Here is a 19720-nt window from a genome sequence, read left to right on the forward strand (position 1 = left end):
AATATTCACCGGAACAAAGGCAGACACCCTTTTATTCAGCTATTCTACTTCCAGGAATTTCTCCTAAAATGTACTCACAAACATACACAAAATGAGAAGTGAGAGATTCGCTGGCAGCCAGTTGTTAGGACTTGGCCCTCTCAGTGCCAGTGTCCCAGGTTTGAGCTCTGATCAGAGAACTATGATCTCAAAAACCTTGAGGTGCAGAAAAAAAAAAAAAAGAAGAGAGAGAGAGAGGGAGAGAAGTGGATGCAGCCCCCCACTGAGCCTTGTCTTTAGCAATATACTGGGAAGAATCTAAGTGGGGATTAATTTAAAAGAATGGCTTCCCGTTCATACAGTGACAAACTCCACATTAACAAAAACAACAAAAAAAGGATATTTTTCTACATAATATCCTAAAGACTGTTTTCTTATCTGCAAGTGGAGAGAAAAAAAAAAAAGATATGGAGGACAGAACCCTTAGTGTGCTACCAGTTATGTAAAACAGGAACGAAGGAAGGAATTATGTATATTTACTGGTTTACATGTAAAATCTTGGGAAAGAAATAAGATATGAATAAATGTCTTGAGATAAGGGATGCTATCTCTGGAGATAAGGGATGTTAATCAGCAGAGTGGAAGCTACTGACAGAGGAATTTTTTCTGAATCTTTTAGCCCTTTTGGACTACTGGACCATGTGACTATATTATTTATGTCAAACAAAAACAACTGGCAGAGCGTCAGTGAAAGGATGGTCTTTTTAGTGAATGATGCTGGAATCCCTGGGTGACCCTATGGAAGAAAGTGAACCTTGATTCCTACCTCACACAATATACGAAACTCAGTTCCAGATGTCTTGCAGTTCTAAAGTGTTAGTTGCTCAGTTGTGTCTGACTCTTTTTGACCCCATGGACTGTAGCCTGCCAGGCTCCTCTGTCCATGGAAATCTCCAGGCAAGAATACTAGAGTGGGTTGCCATTCCCTTTTCCCAGGGATTAGATCTGGGTCTCCCACATTGTGGTAGATTCTTTACCACCTGAGCCTCCAGGGAAACCCAAATGGGAAAGCAATGTCAAGATAGACACAGAACATCTTTGTGACTTTGGAGTAGGCAAATATTTCTTTTACATGACACAAATCATAAAGGAAAATATGCTAGGCTGTATTAAGATAACTTTGTTCATCAAATTGTTGTTGTTTAGTTGCTAAGTCATGTCTGATGCTTTTGTGACCCCATGAGCTATATAGCTCACCAGGCTCCTCTGTCCATGGAACTTCGCAGGGAAGAATACTGGAGTGGGTTGCCATTTCCTTCTCCAAGGGATCTTCCCAACCCAGGAATGGAACCCGCATCTCCTGCCTGGCCAGCAGATTCTTTACCACTAAGCCAAACTAAAAGACAAAGCCACAGACATATGTCTGTTAATCAAGGACTTGTGTCTAAAATACAGTCTTCAATAATGAAGAGATTGCTTGTCTTCTTCTTAAGTAAACAAAAGAGTTGAACAGGCACTTCACAAAAGAGGATATCCAAATAGCCAGAATGGGAAGCTACTCAGTTTCATTAGTCATCAGGAAAATGCAAAATGAAACCTCAGGGTGACATCAGCTCCCACATACACCCAGGCATGCTAGGGTGGCTAAAATAGAAAAAGAAAAGCTTTTTAGTTTTAGCAAGACCAGAACTCTCCTCTGTTGCTGGGAGAGCCCCAAAGAGAACAGTCACTTTGGAAAATGATTTGGTGATATCTACTAAGGCTAAGCATATTCCTGCCCTCTGACCTAAGTAATTGCACTCCTAGAATGAGCGCTTTGATCCAGGGTATGTCTTTCCAGTTCTGTCACCCACTTAAAGCTTGGGCCTCCATCCTTTCTTCCTTCCAAGACATACAGGGTCCCATCTTGCCTCTCTCAGCCCACCCCAGCACTCCTCAACTGCTCTGGGTCCCATGGTCATCTCTCATTTGCAGTCACCAGTCCCTAAAGAAAAACAGTGCTCAGACCTCTGGGCATCACTCACCTTCTGGAGCACGAAGTGAAAACACACCACATTTGCCCCTGAGCTGCAAAGAAAATCATCCTCACCACACTGAGCAGGGATGAGAATGGAGCCTGCCCTGGCCATTAAATCACATGAAGGCCCTCCTTCCTGGAAATGACCACTAATTAGCCACAACTGCCTCTCCAAAGGCAATCACCAAGTTATTACAAATACCTGGCAAAGTGAGGCATTCCCCCACTCTCCCAGGTGAACCGGGCTGACCAGGTAGAAGGAGCTGGAGGGGCAGGCACCCTTCTTCCACCTAAGTACCACTGACAGCTGGAGCCGAATAAGCCTTTATCATGGGAGACTGTCCTGTGCATTGCAGTGTGACTAACGACATCACTGACCTCTACCCACTAAATGCCAGCTCCACCCCCAGGTGGATCAACCAAAAATGTCTCAGACATAGCCAAAGTTCCCATGGGGGTGTGGAATCACCCTGGATGAGGAGGACCAATTTAGCCCCATGGAAGTGACAAAGCAATGGTCTTGTCCTTGCCATATTTCCTCTGGGCAATATCTTGGTGCCAGCCCCAAATCAGCATTTTGAAAACTATAAGTCATGAATGGGTCACATTAGGAGGGTTCCAGCATGAAAATGCCGAGACCTGGGCCGTGGAGTTAGATCCTGCAGGCCCTGGTAGGGCCCAGCTAACTGTGCTTTTTTCACATCCTCCCTACTTGAGAAGTTTAAGAACAGCAGGTATGTGTGTGTCCTGAGTCGCTTCAGTCGTGTCTGACTCTTTTTGACCCTATGGACTGTAGCCTGCCAGGCTCCTCTGTCCGTGGGATTTTCCAGGCAAGAATACTGGGGTGGGTTTCCATGCCCTCTACCAGGAGATCTTCCCAACCCAGGGATCGAACCTGTGTCTCCTGCATTGGCAGGCAGGTTCTTTACCACTAGCACCACCTGGGAAGCCCTTAAGAAGCATTTCCCCAGTTTTATTAAAGTATAATTGACAAATAAAAATTGCATATATTTAAGGTGTACAATGCAATGATGATATATGTATCCTTTATGAAATGATTACCACAATCAGGCTGTTAATGCATTCATCACCTCACTTAGTTACCTTATTTATTTACTTTTTGGTTATACTGCATAGCATGTGGGATCTTAGTTCCTCAACCAGGGAGCCAACCCGCACCCCATGCACTGGAAGCTGAGAGTCTCATCCACTGGCCTGCCAAGGACTGCCCTAGTTACCATTCTGTGTGTGTGTGTGCTGAGAACACTACTGGCCAACTACAGGACACAGTGTCATTAACTATAATCACCACTGTGCATTAATTAGAGCCTCAGAATTTACTCATCTAATAACTTAAAGTTTGAATCCTTTGACCAACATTTCCTCATTATCCTCCAGCCCTCAGTAACCACCGTCCTACTCTCTACTTCTGCGAGTTTGAGCTTTTTTAGATTTCACATGTAAATGAAATCATACAATATTTGTCTTTCTGTGTTCGGCTTATTTCACTTAGTATGCTGTCCTACAGGCTCATCCACGTTGTTGCAAATGGCAGGATTTCCTTTGCGGCTGAATCGTATTCCCTGTGTATATATGTGTGTGTGTGTGTGTGTGTGTTTTCTTTTCTTTTTTCATTTCCTTCTTTCTTTCTTTTTGGCTACACTGTGTGGCCTGTGAGATCTTACTTCCCTGTCCAGGGATTGAACCCATGCCCCTTGCAGTGGAGACATGGACTCCCAACCACTGGATCACCAAGGAAAGCCATTTACCACGTTTTCTTTATTCATTCACCCACTGATGAATGCTTAGGTTGTTTCCACATCTCGGCTACTCTGAGTAATGCAGCAGCGAGCATGTTGGAGCAGGTATTTCTTCAAGAGACTGATTTCATTTCCTTTGGATATACCCAGAAGTGAGATTGCTGGATCATATGATAGTTCTATTTTTAATCCTTTGAGGAACCTCCATACTGTTTTCCATAAAGGAAACTTCCTAAATTGTAATATAGATTTGCATTTAGGGCCTGTCTCCCCTACTAGCATGTAAGATCTCTGAGTGTCTGTGTGCTCAGTGGTGTCCGACTTTTTACGACCTCAAGTACTGTAGCCCACCTAGCTCCTCTCTCCCTGGAATTTTCCAGGCAAGAATACTGGCATGGGTTGCCATTGCCCACTCCAGGGGATCTTCGCAACCCAGGGATCGAACCTCTGCCTCCTGCATCTCCTGCATTGGCAGGTGGACTCTTTACCATTGCGCCACCTGGGAAGCCCTAAGATCACTGAGGGTAGGAATAAAAGAGGCTTCAATGTGTATTTGAGACTTCAGAATTCTTTTTGCATAAGCTTATTGAAGTAAAATTTATAGGCCACAAAATGTTCACCCATTTTAAGCACAGGAACCACTGTTTCCTTAGTAAATTTGCCAAGTTGTGCAATCATCGTCACTAATCAGTTTTAGAACATTTCCATCACTCCAAGAAGAATCTTCATGCCCGGTTCTAGTTAACCCCCACTCCTGCCTTCAACCCCACGAAACCAGCAATCTACTTTTTGTCTCCACAGATTTGCCTCTTATGGACATTTCATACAATGGGCCATGTGCTGTGCTGTGCTTAGTTGCTCAGTCCTGACACCATGGGCTGTAGCCCACCAGGCTTCTCTGTCCATGGGAGTTTTCAAGCAAGAATACTGGAGTGGGTGCTGTCTTCTCCTCAAGGGGATCTTCCTCACCCAGGAATTGAACCTGAGTCTCTTGCATCGCCTGCATTACAGGAGAGTTCTTTATCACTGAGCTACCAGGGAAGCCCATAACGGACCATACAATTTATGGTATTTTGTGTCTGACTTCTTTCACTAAGCATAATTATTTAGGGTGCCATTGTATTATTGTGTCAGTATTTTGTTCCATTTTTATTGTTGAGTTATACTCTATCATATGGGTGAACCACATCGTGTTGATCCATTCATCAGCTGATGGACATTTGAGTTGTTTCCACTTTGGAACTATTATGAAAAATGCTGCTGTATGTACGCGCAGACAAGTCTCTGTGGACACACCTGTTCATTTCTCTTGGGTAGATACCTGGAGTGAAATTTCTAGGCTGCATGGTAAGTTTGAAAGTGAAAGTCACTCAGTCGTGTCCAGTTCTTTGTGACCCCATGGACTATATAGTCCATGGGATTCTCCAGGCCAGAATATTGGAGTGGGTAACCTTTCCCTTCTCTGGGGGATCTTCCCAACCGAGGAATCGAACCCAGGTCTCAAGCATTGCAGGCGGGTTCTTTACCAGCTGAGCCACAAGGGAAGCCCATAGTAAGTTTAGGTTTGCCTCTCTAAGAAACTGCCAAACTGTTTTCCAAAATGCCAGGGCCATCTTGGATTCAAGGTTAGGATTTTGAACTACAATTTTACAGACAATGAAACCAGCTAAGACTTGTCAGGTGATTTGCTGAAAGTCTACTTGGGTTGTCAGGTGTTGGAGTTCAGATTCAGATCTGGTTTTTCTTTTTTCTTTTTTTCACTTTAGATAGAGCATGCACTTTTAAAAGTAACACCCAAAATGCCGCCGACAATGAGTCACACCTACCCAACTTCATTTCCCTTTCATACAAATTTCACTATTCTCGGACAAGACACTTAGGGAAAAGTGGTATGTCTGAAAGTGGTACGTCTGATTCAGATGTCTGAATCTGGGGGAGTACATTTGCTTTGTAGACAAAGGAAAAAGATAGCCAGAATGTGAGAATAAGAAGATGGCTAATGAAGTGACAGGTCTAAGCAACAGTCCACAGATTATCAAACCAGTAGGGGACAGTCAAAGGAAAATTTACAAAGGCAGGATCAGGCTGATGGCATGTGAACCCTTGATAGTCCTCAGTAACGGAGAGAGCCAGACTTTATATCCCCCTGGTGAGAGTTTCCAGCACCACTTGGAAAGAATTGAATATCTTTCCATTTTTGAATTTGACTGGGGACAAAGACAAATGTTAAATGACATAATAAGGAGATGCCATCAGCCAATACCAAACTAGGGGAAACTGTAGAGCAAACAGCCTGGTTTTTTTGTTTTTTTTTGCCCCCACCTCGAAGCACGTGTGGTCTTAGATCTCTCATCAGGGATCAAACTCATGCCACTTACAGCAAAAGTATGGAATCTCAAGTTCCAACAACTGGACCACCAGGGAAATCCCAACCTAACTTCTCATGCAAATGAATTACAAAAAACAAACAAACAAACAAGAAAGAGGGAAAGGAAATCTTGTAAAACAGGGTTAAATAGGTTTCAGTTCAGTTCAGTTCAGTCACTCAGTCGTGTCCGACTCTTTGCGACTCCATGAATCACACCATGCCAGGCCTCCCTGTCCATCACCATCTCCCAGAGTTCACTCAAACTCACATCCGTGAGTCGGTGATGCCATCGAGCCATTAAATAGGTTTAACCTGGTTTAAACTTATTGTTTAACCAGGTTAGACAAACTTGCTAAGCAATATTTCAGAGATTCATTAACAAAATGCCATGTGAAGATCTCATTTAGATTGACTCAAACACATCAAAGAAAGAAAGAAGAAAAAAACCCTAACATCTGAAACTGATGCAACATTGTAACTCAATTATACTTCAATTGAAAAAAAAAAACACCTGATGGGGGAATTTTAACAGACTGATACTTCCGATAAACATGTAAGTATGATCACAATATTGTGGTTAAGTTTTTTTTTTTCCAAGTGTTGCTCTTTAAAAAAAAAAAAAGATAAAAAGGAGAATACTTACAAATGAAATGGTGTGATATCATCTAGTTTTTCTGAAGAATACCCAGTGAGTATTAATTGATTCAGACAAGAATGGATGCTAAATTAGTAAGTTTGATGAGTAATAGAATTGTTTGCAGTCTCAAAGGACCTCCCCACAAGATACTTAACTTCAAAGGAGGAAATAGTTACTTTAAGGTGGAGAAACTTTGCCCCTATCTCCAGGTGATCAGTTAACATTGTTAGTGATGGAACTAATTGAGAAAGACCTATCAATTCTTTGATATTTCTGCCAAAAAAAAAAATCCATAACCTGAATCTAATCATGAGAAAACATCAAACTTCTGCTGAAGGACATGCTTCCAGATGACTGACATATATTTTTCCAAAATGTCAGGGTTACAAAAGACACAGCTTCCGAAACTGTTCTGATTGAAGGTAACTAAAAAGACAAGTGAATACCACAAGCTGGGTTTTTCTTCTGCTATTATCAGTCAGCAGTGGGACAACTGGCAAAATGTGATCAAGGTTTGTAGATTTTCTGATTTTGACCATTCTACTGGGTTTTGTAAGAGAATGCCTTGTCCTTAGGAAAAGTGAAATATTTAGGTAGAAGTATGTATGAATCGGAGAAGGCGATGGCACCCCACTCCAGCACTCTTGCCTGGAAAATCCTATGGACGGAGGAGCCTGGTAGGCTGCAGTCCGTGGGGTCACAAAGAGTCGGACATGACTGAGTGACTTCACTTTCATTTTTCACTTTCATGCATTGGAGAAAGAAATGGCCACCCACTCCAGTGTTCTTGCCTGGAGAATCCCAGGGACGGCGGAGCCTGGTGGGCTGCTGTCTACGGGGTCGCACAGAGTTGGACACGACTGAAGCGACTTAGCAGCAGCAGCAGCAGTGTATATGAATAGATAGATACATAGACAGGAGCCTGGACTGAAGTGTAAGTGATCCTTCTTAACCAGGATCAGTTTTCTCTGAAATTCTTGTACATGAGTGAGAAATCAGTTGCTCTTAGTTACTAATGGATTTCCCTGGTGGTTCAGTGGTAAAGAATCTGCCTGCCACTGCAAGAAACGTGGGTTCGATCCCTGGGCTGGGAAAATCCCCTGCAGAAAGAAATAGCAACCCACTCCAGTATCCTTGACTGGAAAATCCCAGGTACAGAGAAGATAGGCAGGCTAACGTCTGTGAGATCCCAAAAGAGTGCAGCATGACCTAGCGACTGAATAAGACTGATGTATATTACTCTGCCAGCTGATAATGCTGGTGAGGGACTAGATAGAGGAAGAAGGTGGTCGGAGCAGGCTTCTCTGAGGAGGTGGCATTTGAGCGGAGGCTGGAAGGAGGAGGTGAAGGAAGCATGTGAGTGTTTGGGGGAAATTTATTGACTCTGGCCTGGTCTGTGCCTCTTCCTCCTCCCAACCCCAACAACCTCCTTCCAACTTCCAAACAGAGGTTGTCTCTGAACTGCTGGAGGAAGGGGAATTCCGATGGGGGCAGGTGTGTGTGTGTGTGTGCACGTGTGGCCACCATCTGTGGCTCACTCTCTGGCCACCATCTGTTCCACTCCTCTCTTCCACTGGCTTCCCTAGCTTTGTGTAGGTGTTGCTGGGCAGAGCTTTGGTTTGAGGGCCTGGGTTCCCCATCAAAACTCCAGATCTATTTTCAAAGGAGCCGCTGGGCCCTGTGCCTGTGGACAAAGAAGGGAGTGTCATCCCAGAGTCCAGTTACGGAGCCACTTTTCAGCTGCATCCCAGCTGGGCATCTCCTGGATCGAGGGGGTGGGGCAGGTGCTGGTCGGGTCTGGCTGCCCACACTCCCCACTCCTTCCATGGCAAAGAGGGGATTGAGGATCCTTTCTCTGGCCCACTGGTGGAACTGGTAGGGTTTGGAGTCAGTCCGTCTGAGTTCAAATCCAGACAGGAACATTTATTACTAAAAAAAAGAAAAAAAATCCAGCCAGGCACTGTCCCAACCAGCTGTGTGACCCTAAGCCGCTCATTTAAATTCTCTGAATCCTCTTCTCCATAAAAGGAGTTTATCAGTAACTCCTGCCTCCTGAGGATTCCGTCTTCCTGCCTGGAAAGTGCTTGCTGGGGACTTCCCTGGTGGTCCAATGGCTAAGACTCCATGTTCCCAATGCAGGGGGCCCAGGATTCTATCCCTGGTCGGGGAACTAGATCCCACATGCTACAACTAAGAGTTCACATGCTGCAACTAAAAATCTTGCATGCCACAACAAAGATAGATCTTGCGTGCCACAACTAATACCTGGCATAGCCAAATAAATAATTCAGAGGGAAAAAAAGAAAGTGAATGATGAGGCTGGCCATTCACTTAGGGAACACTGGGCTTTAGAGGGGTAACTGAGTCTGTGTCTCCCAAGACCATCTCTCCAGCTCCCTGGGAGGAATGTGCACTTGGGATGAAGACGGGGGGCACCCACCATCTGCCAGACTTTCTCTTTGAAGGATGGCACAGAGGTCCTGGGACTAATTTATCATTGGGAGGGGCCAGACAACTGCCCAGGGGTGGGGAGGACGTCAGTATTTACCAGGTTTTCTCAGAAGCCACTGAGATCCTGGCTCTGACAGGGCGAGGGGTAGGGGAACGAATGAGCCGGAAGGCTGGAAGAGGATGAGTGGTCTGGAGAGCAGCCACCCTCCCTGCCGCCACCCACCCCCAGGGTGCTAATGGGGCAACCGCTGCCTTAAGCCTCAAAAGACAACCACCACCAGAAAGAGACACTGAACCGTTTATTGGCCTGGGCCTGAGTCTCTGGCAGGAGGGGCATCCGGGGAGCTGTGTAAGGGGAGACAAGCCCCCAACTGGCTCCTTGCCCCCCCAAAGATCCCCTCCCCCAGCCTTTGCAGTCACAAGAAATCACTTTCAGGCATGAGGGTTCCTTCCCCCCACCCCCAGGTGAGCTGCACCCCAGCTCTCCAGTGGGGAGATAAGCCAGCAACGACACAGGGGTTGGTGCAGGGACCAGACCCCTCTTTGGCAGCTTCAGTACAGACGAGAGGAGACAAAATAGCATGCATCCTGGGAGACATGGCGAGGGGAGGGGACCACAGATATCTCACACACACACACACACACACACAGAGACACTGACAGACGCGCATAAATACATGTTTGTACCGCAATATCCCTTCCCTCCATCCACAGAATTTAGCAAAGTCCTTCTGGAGTGGGTTAAAAGAGGGTATCCCACCATTGTCCTTGGTACCCCCACCCCCTGTGCACCATCTGATGTAGCTGGAAAGCAGGCACAGGAGGCTCAAGGCTGTCCTGCCTTAGATTGGGTACCTTGGCTGGGTCTGGGAGTGGAGCTTGAGGGAGGGTGGTTATTTTACGGGGGGCCGGAGGTCTGGTGTCAACAGCTCCCCTAGAACTTTCTCCTATTCCACCCTGCCCTACTGGGAGAGCCCTCCTCAGGCCCCCAGACCAGTTTTCCCAGCCCTGGGTGACTCCTCTGAGCCCCCAGTAGTGCAATCTGGCCGATGAGGTCTGAGAATGGGGGTTAGTCCCCCCACCCCCCACGTGGTTTCCTGGCATCTCACTTGTAGAATGAGAAGAAAAGACAGGGAAGAAGTTGCCAGAGTGGCAGCTGGTGACATTTGGGGAAGCTGTGGATTTGAGGCAGGAACTGTTAGCCCCAGGGCCGCCCAGAAAGGTCAAAGAGGAGGTCTCCAGCCCCTCAGGACACAGTGGTTACAGGGAGTAGGCTCCGAGGTGGCCAGAAGAAGGTGGCAAGGGGGGATGGTAAATTCAGAGAGGGGAGTCAGAAACAGGGCGGAGGGTCAGGCGCTGTGAAATGCTGACATCCTTCAGACGGGGTTGGAAACGGCCTCTATGCTGTGTTCCTTTTGAGCACCTGCCTGCTGTCACTCGGGCCCTTTCCAGGTTCCCCCACCCCACCCCTGTCCCCGGTCCTCCCCACGATCCAGTTCCAAAGAAGTCACCATGCTGAGCCCCAGGACCCTGCTGCTGCTGTGCCATCTGACTGATCAAAGCCTCAGTCGACCATCCCAAGCATGAAGAATCTTCAGCATCACCCGGGTCTGTGGATTGGGGGCATCTTACTTGGCAACCCCCGCCCCCCTCGGCCCCATTTCTGTCCCGGGTCCCTGGAGCTTCTCCACGGAACTCTCTGCCAGGGTGGCCTGGCTGTCAGCCCACTTGCCCCTCACACCATTGTGTTGCCCTCCAGAAATGTGGGCGAGGTGGGCATGTGCATGCCCTTCTCCAGGGAACTGGAGCTGCGAAGGGGTAGGAGGTGGTGGCCCGGGGTTCTGTCCCGCCGCCCTTGCACCCCTGCCGCCTGCCGCCAGCACTGCAACGGCCGTAACACCTCCCGCCGCAGGTCCCGGCTGCGCCACGTGTAGATGACCGGGTTCAGCAGCGAGTTGAGGGTGGCGAAGGCAAAAAAGTAGTGGGCCTGGTAGAGCACAGGGCAGGCCCGGACTGGACAGGCATAGTCCAAGAGGAGGATGCTAAAGGCAGGCAACCAGCAGAAGATAAAGACACCCAGCACGATGGTGACCGTCTTGAGCAGGGCAAGCGTCTGTGGGGCAGCCACATCAGCCTGGCTGGAACGGACCACACAGTAGATGCGGATGTACAGAGCTACAATGGCCGACAGGATGACTGAGAAGATGGTCACCACGCAGAGCACGTAGGGCTTGGCGTAGAGCGGCAGAACGGTGGAGCAGGCCTCCAGGTCGCCCAGGCAGTTCCAGCCGAGGATGGGCAGGCCACCAAGGACCAGCGAGATGAGCCACGAGGCCGCAATGAGCAGCAGCATGCGGCAGCTCTTGTCGCTGCCGTAGAGCTTGACCTTGGCAATGGCCACGTGCCGCTCAATGGCGATGGCCAGGAGGCTGAAGACGGAGGCGGAGAGCGTGATAAAGGCAGAGCCCTCGCGGGCGAACCACTGCACAGGCGTCAGCCCCAGTGTGACCGAACCCGAGAGCAAGGTATTGGCTATGAAGGCCACGCCCGCCAGCAGGTCTGATGCCGCTAGGTTGCCCAGGAACAGATACATGGCCGAGTGGAATTTGCTGTTGCGGGCAACTGCGATGAGTACCAGCAGGTTCTCTACTACGATGGCACAACACAGGAGGATGATGAGGGCCGAGGCCACCTGACGGGAGGGCGTATCCTTCGTGTCGGGACTCTCCTTGGTGTAATTATAGTGTTCCCTGACCTTGCTGGAGCTTAGGTACTCTGAGTACACGCTGCCCATGGTGGGGCTCAGTAGCCAGCTGGGGCCATGGGGCTGTTGATGCTGCAGAGAGAAAACACAGACAGACAGGTCAGTGCTGTGGCTGCAGCCTGGGCTGACTCTGGACTAGGCTGTGGTTCACGTTCCAGCTCTGTCACATGAAGTCCGAATTATCACCATCTCTGCTTTACAAATGGGGGGCTTCCTAGGTGGCACTAGTGGTAAAGAATCTGCCTGACAATGCAGAAGAGGCAAGAGATGCAGGTTCGATCCCTGGGTGGGGAAGATCCCCTGGAGGAGGGCATAGCAACCCATTCCAGTATTCTTGTCTAGAGAATCCCATGGACAGAGGAGCCTGGCGGGCTTCAGTCCACAGGGTCACAAAGAGTCAGACACGACTGAGCGACTGAGCAAATGAGCACTGCTTTACAAATGGAAAACCCAGAGAGGTCAATTCACTTTCCCAAAGCCTCAAAACTAGTCAGTGGCAGAGCCTCAGAGGCCCACTCCAAAGCATCTAAAACCTCTAGGCTACAGCATCTTGCAAAGGAACAGAAGCTCCCCTAAAGGGCATAAGAGACGTGAAGCGGACTTCTGGAAGCCTTACCCACCCACCCAGAGAGGGAGTCTTAGCCAGAACCTGGAGGCTTGTCTCCTTTCTTGAATGCACTGGAGCCTCGGGCCCCATGCCACCTGCCAACCTGGGTCAGCGAGATGCTGGTCGCTGATAGCACCATCCCCTGCTCATTACCACCCACTGCTCTGGATTTCAGGCTGGGTCTAAGCCTAGAGGCCCTGGGTGTTCCCGAGATAAGGTTCTGGGGAGACACCGGGGCGGCCCCGAGGTTTGAGCATCACAGAGGTCACATCGTCTTCAAGGACATAGACCTTGCAGGCAATCCAGGGTTCAGCCCCACTCCCACATCTGACATGGTGTGGTATGCTGGGCCAAGTCACTCGATGCTTGGTCTCTAGGTCTCAGTGCCCTCATCTGTGCAATGGGGAGAAGAAAGCCCATTTCAGAGGGGTGATGGGAAAATCCTGTTGAATGATACATGCAGCACATTTAGCACATAGCAGGCACAAAATAAATATTAGCTAATAACACTAGCTCCCCTCTTCCTGCCATACCACAGGGAGGGACTAGGTGCCTTCCTCCCAGTCTTTTGGGAGGGGATGTTGAGTGAGCCAGCTTGGCAAGAGTCCACAACAGCCTGTTCTCATCAGCACCATCTAGCCCTGCCCTGGGACACAGGGTCTTCGCTGGGTGGGCAGGGCCCTGTGGCACCCACCCCCCTCCCCAGCCAGGATGAAATCCAGATGTGAGGGCCTTGGAACACACAGGGTGGAGTTCTTGCTCTCCAGTCACATCCGGTGTGGGGAAGGCTGGGAGGGGATGATGGGATGGGGGAGCCACAGGAGACCCATCTGGGAGGTCCTGGCTGGGAGGATGGGGCAGCTGGCCGAAGTCATGTGAGTGGTGAGGGGGCGTGCAGCCCCGCGGGGAAGAGGAGGGGACGGTATTCCCTTCCATGAAAGCCTGAGTCACCCCTCTCCCAAGGAAAACTGAGCTGTGGGGGGAGGGGGCTGGAAGCAGCGCGTAGGCAGAGAGGGTTAGAGGCCAGTACCATGGCCTTCCCCCAGCTTGGGAATTGGGGCGGGGGCCAGGAGGTGGTCTCAGAGGAACTGGTGTAGGGTCTGCCTTTCACGGGGGCCAGGAGGAAGCTCCAGACCAGTAGTTAGTTAATGGGGGGGCGAGGTGCGGGAACAGCCCTCCCCAAGTCCCTGGAAACATGCCTTGCAAGGACCACGGGCATGCCAGGAGCACCAGTTCCAGAAAAGGCTGGTTAGGCCGGTTCTCAGTGAGCCTGGGAAGGATGAGGGGCTTCCGGGGTCGCCCAGCCATCTCAGTCTCGGACACCCCCTCGGAGGGGCGCCCTGGCCCCCGGCCTGATAGAGGCAGCTGCTCCCCCTGGGCAAAAGAACATCCGTCCTAGTTTGGGAACAGAGAAAGGCTTGTGCGCATCCCCAGGGACTGTCGCTCCGCCCAGATCGCCACACAGAGGCCTCTTGTTCCCCTGCCGGACGGGGCCCAGGCGCCCCAATGCCCTCTGCCCATTGTAGCGGGCTTGGTCCAGGTCTTGGGCCTTACCAGACCGACGGACAGGCCAGAAACAGCCCCGCGCTCTGATTGGTTCATTTTCAATCCCAGAGTATTGAGCAACTCAGGCCTATTGGCCTGAGCTTTGCATCCTCGACATTTGATTGGGGGCCCAGGTGGGGGCGCTCTATTGCTTGCACTACTGAGCGGGTCCTTTCCAGGCGGTTGCAGCTCATTTCGTTTCGAGGACATTAAGACTGTGTGGATGTCCCCGGGGAGAGTCTGAACCACAGCCTGACCGCTGGGTCACCCCGACCAGTCACCCTCGGGCTGCCCTGGCCTACTGGCCCCCTCCTGGGGATCATAATTGAGAATTGACGGCCCGTGGCAGGTCTGGGAAGCACCCTTGCTGGTGGGCTAGAAGCCCAGGGTGTGCCCCCTGCACCGCCCCTCAAACCCCTCTCCTGTCTGGCGGCCCAGAGAAAGATTTATGGCCGATTCCTAGATAAATAAGAAGTGGTTTCAGTCCTCATACCCCAGGGACTGACCAAAATGTCGTCTTCTTCCTTGGGAGACTACCCTCACTTCTTATAGCCTCAGAAGGAGGGGTGGTTAGTTAGAGAAGACGAATGCGTCTTTCTTCTCCACTAGGACGATTCCCAGAAAGAGGAACCAGGGTCTGGAGGCTGGAGCTGGCACAGTCACCCTGAGGCAAATACAGGCCTGGCCTGCTTCCCCTCCCTGCATCAGGCTCCCAGGCGTGGCTAGCGCAGGGCCTGACTCCTCTTCACCTTCACCAAGGCAGTCACCTCCCAGATGCTCAGTAAGAGGTCACTAGGCTCAGCACTGGGGAATGGCCAGGCCTGAAGCAAGAGGGACAAGCGATGGGGTTTGGAGGGAAGGAAAGTGAAATACACCAAGACTGTTCAGGGGGAGATTAAGAGAGAGGAAGGCAGGAGGAAGTCTCAGTGGCTTCCAGGAGCCCCTCCCGCAAGTTCTATGGAGGCATGCCCTGTGGTTACTGTTCCTCTGGGCATTCACAGGTCCCATGCCCCTTGCCCTAGGATATCCCCCTGGGCTCAGTTTCCCTCTATTTTCCAGGTGGCTCGGTGGTAAAGAATCTGCCTGCATTTCAATCCCTGGGTCGGGAAGATCCCCTGGAGGGAGAAAAGGCAATCCACTCCAGTATTCTTGCCTAGGAAATCCCAAGGACAGAGGAAATCCCTGGCGGGCTACAGTCCATGGGATCACAGAGTCAGACACGACCAAGCTCACGTGTATGCATCCATACCCCCTATACTGCCATTCTCCAAGCAGCAGCCAGGGGGAGCTTTTAAATTTATAGCTTCAATATGTCACTCCTCACCTCCAAACTTTTCCATGGTTCCCCAGTATCCAAAGTGGCCCCCGCCCACCTCCCCTCCTCCCACTCTCCCCCAGAGCCATTCCACTGAACCACACTGGCCTCTCCTGTTTCAGCCCTATGCTCACCTCAAAGCTTTAACTCTGCTATTTCTTCACCTGGCACCGCCTTCCTATCTTTCAGGTTTCTGTTTTAGTGGCCTCTAATCACTAGGCTATCCTAGTCACCTTCCCTAGGTCCTTCCTATCACAGCATCTTTTATTATATTCACAGCACTTGCCAATTTCAGAAATTATCATTGTATTTCTTGTTTTTTGTCAGCTTCCATGGTTGAATGTGTGTCAGAGGGCAGCAACTAAATCCTTCAGTCCCTGGAAGAATGCCTGGCATACTTAGAAAGCACTCAGAAATTGTGTGGGATGGATGGATGAATGGATAGATGGACGAACTGATGAATGAATGAACAAGGGACCGAGGCCCCAGAGGGTGGAGGCTCCTAAACTCAGCCCAGGCTCAGACAACGGTAAAGGGACGCGGGAGACACCCCTGGTCCGCTGGCAGGCCACCCCCACCAGGCGAAGCCCAGAGTCTCCTTGGAGACACGGCACAGCCCGCCCCCGCCCTCGGGCCGCAGTCTCGGCCTCCTTATCTGGCGGTGGAATGCACGGTATCCACACTGGCTGCCTCTGGGGCCGCGCCTCCTTTCTTCCGCGACAGCCACACGCAGGGGACCCCCAAGTCTCCAAGTGGGGGTGGGGGACGCCTGTGCGTCCAGCCCGGTGCCCCGCCTCGATCTTCCTAGAGGACTGGGGAGACCGGGGAGAGGGTCAGCGACAGCTGCACCGCGAGTGCCGCGCCCCTGTCGCGCCACGCGGGGCACCGTGGGCTCAGCGCGTGGCGCCTGGAGTGTCTGACTAGGGAAGAGTCTGGTGAAGGGATGGAAATCCCCGGTGAGTCAACTCGTGCCAGAAGGAGTGGGTGAGGTTCCCACGTTTGTCTGGGCCCAGAACCGCGCGGGGTCCGCGCCACGCGTGCCCGCGCCCGCGCCCCATCCCCAGGCCCCAGGGGAAAGAAGAGGCGCCGAAGCCACGCAGTCTCAGGTTCACTTTCCTTCCAGAACAAAGCCACGACCCCACGGGGGGCGGGAGGGAGGACTGGAAGAGATGAACTACTCAGGGAAACTGAGGCAGAGGATCAGAAGTGCTGGAGGTGGGCATCTGTCCTCCTCGGGGGCCCCGCCCCTTGGCTTGGCTGTACTGCGACGGCCAGCACCTTTCGCCCGCGTCCAGCCGTTGTCAGCAAAGAGGGGCGTCCTCCCATCCCCCATACACAGTCCCCAAACCCCTGGTCTGGGGTGCACGCCATCCTGCCTCCCAGTCTCCGACCGAAAGCGCTTGGATTCCGCCTTCTCCTCCCGGCCAACTTCCTGCCGCTGGAGAAGGCGGCGAACTCAGTCTGGGGGTTCGCGGCCAAGGCAATGGGGCCTCCTAGGATCTTGGAGAGGGCGCACGATGACCACTCCCTGGGTGCAGCCGGAGGACGGGCAGTGCATGCGCGCCCAGGGAGCCCCCGACCCCTGGCGGGCTTTCCTAGCTCTGATCCGAGACCTCCGGGGCCTGGGGCCCGCCCTTTCTGCCTCCCCCTCGCCACGCACGCTCACCTGGCTAGGCCGACCCGGCTCCTTGCCCGGGCCGGAGGGGCTTTGGCGCCTGTGTCCCCCGGGACGGCCGCGGCAGGGGCTGGGACTGCCCGCCGGGCTCCACTGCGTCCCGGGGCTGGGGACTGGGGACTCAGGGGCACCGAGGAAAGAGCCGCCTTGGCCCCACTCGCCCCGCCCTGTCTCCGCCTCCTTTCCGGCCGGCGGCAGCAGCAATGAATTCCAGATGCGATCAGCTCAGCGGGGCGCGCGCGAGGGCGGGCGTGGGGGAGGCGCGCAGGGTCCCTTTGTCCGCACCCCCACCTCCAGCCCTGCCCTCTCCCGGCCCCTACCCGTGAGAACCGGCCAGCGCATGACGTCACGCAGCCCCGTACTGTCCAGTCGCTCCTGCCCAGGTGGCCTCAACCTGAGATAACTGTCTTGGATTGCAGATATACTCTTGGCCCCTGCCTGGGATCCTGGAATTGCAGGAGGGCAAGGAATTTCCTTACTTATTCAGCAAGGAGCCACGAAGCACCAACTAAGGTCAACACAACAAACAGCGCCCACTATGTGTTCATCCAACAAATAAGCAAGTTCCTATTATGTGCTAGGTGGTGGCGGTGGTTTAGGCGCTAGGTGGTGTCCGACTCTTGCAACCCCAAGGACTGTAGCCCCCGGGCTCCTCCTTGGGATTTTGATTTCCCAAACAAGAATACTGGAGTGGGTAGCGATTTCCTTCTCCAGGGGCTCTTCCCGACCCAGGACCCACTGACGAGTGGATGCTTTACCACTGAGCCGGGGAAGCCTACCATGTGCTAGGTCCTGCCACAAAGAATGGATTGGTTTCTGCCTTGATAAGACCCCAGAATTGAGGCCCTGGCCCCTCTGCCCTAGAAGACTGGGAGCACTCAGCAGCCTCCACTGCCTCCGTCGGTGGAGTACCCTCCTTGTGGTCGACCAGCAGGCCCAAGCTAATTCTTGCTTTTCAAGTTGGGTCCCAATCTTATTTGGCTGAGCCATGAGGGATCTTAATTCCCCAACCAGGGATCAAACCCCATCCCCCCTGCAGTGGAAGCACAGAGTTTTAACCACTGGACCTCCAGGGAAGTCCTAGCCAGTTCTTTAGTTTCCCATTTTTTTCTCATTGAGCTTTTCCTGGGCATCTCTGTGTGCCTGGCTGCAGAGATGAAGCCCACCTGCATTTACTGATGTGTGTGTGTGAAATCAGGGACTAGACGATATGTCCCTCACTCCTTTGGAAATGGCAACCCATTCCCATATTCTTGCCTGGAAAAATTCCATGGACAAGGGAGCCTGGCAGGTTATATTCCATGGGGTTGCAAAGAGTCAAACATGACTGAGTGACCAAGATCCCAAGCACAGGCATAGCAATAAACAGAAAAGGGAAAAAGTCCTTCCCTTCATGGAACTTACGTTCAGAAGGGCGCTATTTGTGGAAATGAATACATCATCTGCTTATGTGTTTACTTACCACAATACAGTAAGCACCTGCATGTGCCAGACACCATTCTAAAAGGCTGGAGATATATCAGGAAACAAAACAGATAAAACTCCCTGTCCCAAGTTGATGTTCTACTATACCTGCTCAGGGCTTCCCTACTGGCTCAGTGGTAAAGAATTTTCGTGCAACGCAGCAGCTGCTGGAGACTTGGGTTCAATCCCTGGGTCAGGAAGTTTCCTCTGGAGGAGGAAATGGCAACCCACACCAGTATTCTTGCCTGGAGAATCCCATGGACAGAGGAGCCTGGTGGGCTACAGTCCATAGGGTCACAAAGAGTTGAACACCACTGAAGCGACTTAGCATGCACACATACTTGCTCAGAATATCTAAAGTATTACAGAGAGAAGAAACTGATAAATTTCCTGGGAGAGGAACTGAAAGATAGGGGACAGGGCATGGGAGGGACATAACTTTCACTCTGTGAGTGCTTTTGTATCTTTTGACTTTTGTAACATGTACATACTTGGCCTATTTCAACAATAAGTTACGCTGAGGGAATTCAAAGGCGGTCCAGTGGTTAGGACTTGGGGCTTTCACTGTCATGGCCCAGGTTCAGTCTCTGCTCAGGAAACTAAGGCTCCAACAAGCCATGCGGTCAAAAAAATTAATTGATCAATTAAACTGGAAGTTAGACTGCTTGTACCCAGACATGTGCTTAGTCACTTCGTAGTGTCTGACTCTTTGTGGATTACTGAATACTGGAGTGGGTTGCCATGCCCTCCTCCAGGGGTTCTTCCCAACCCAAGGAGGGAACCCAGGTCTCCCACACTGCAGGTGGATTCTTTACTGTCTGAACCACCAGGGAAGCCCTGATACCCAGACAGAGTAAGAAAAAAGAGGGAGAAGATAGGTACACTCTTCTGTGTGTATTTGGTTGTGCGGTACAGCATGTGGGATCTTAGTTCCTCAACCAGGGATAGAACCCAGGCTCTTGGTAGTGAAAGTGAGGAGTCTTAACCACTGGACCACCAGGAAATTCCTCGTATGTCTAATACACTTCAGTAAAGAGTGTTGTAAAGCAAAATGACAAAAAAGGGTATCTGCACTCCCATGTGTGTTGCCGTATGATTCTCGGTAGCCAAGGTATGGAAACAACTTGTGTCTGTCAAG

At 51.2% G+C, this 19720-nt stretch overlaps 1 protein-coding gene across 1 annotated transcript; it reads right to left on the bottom strand.

Annotated features, from left to right (window-relative positions):
* Positions 9495-17288, bottom strand: S1PR2 (sphingosine-1-phosphate receptor 2). Its single transcript, XM_005682351.3, has 2 exons — positions 17110-17288; positions 9495-12048 (listed from the first exon to the last, which is right to left on the bottom strand). The coding sequence occupies exon 2, from the start codon at positions 12004-12006 to the stop codon at positions 10948-10950; it is 1059 nt and encodes a 352-aa protein (XP_005682408.1). The 5' UTR covers positions 12007-12048; positions 17110-17288; the 3' UTR covers positions 9495-10947.

This window comes from Capra hircus, chromosome 7 (genome assembly GCF_001704415.2).
Source record: "Capra hircus breed San Clemente chromosome 7, ASM170441v1, whole genome shotgun sequence".
Taxonomy (NCBI): Eukaryota; Metazoa; Chordata; class Mammalia; order Artiodactyla; family Bovidae; genus Capra; species Capra hircus.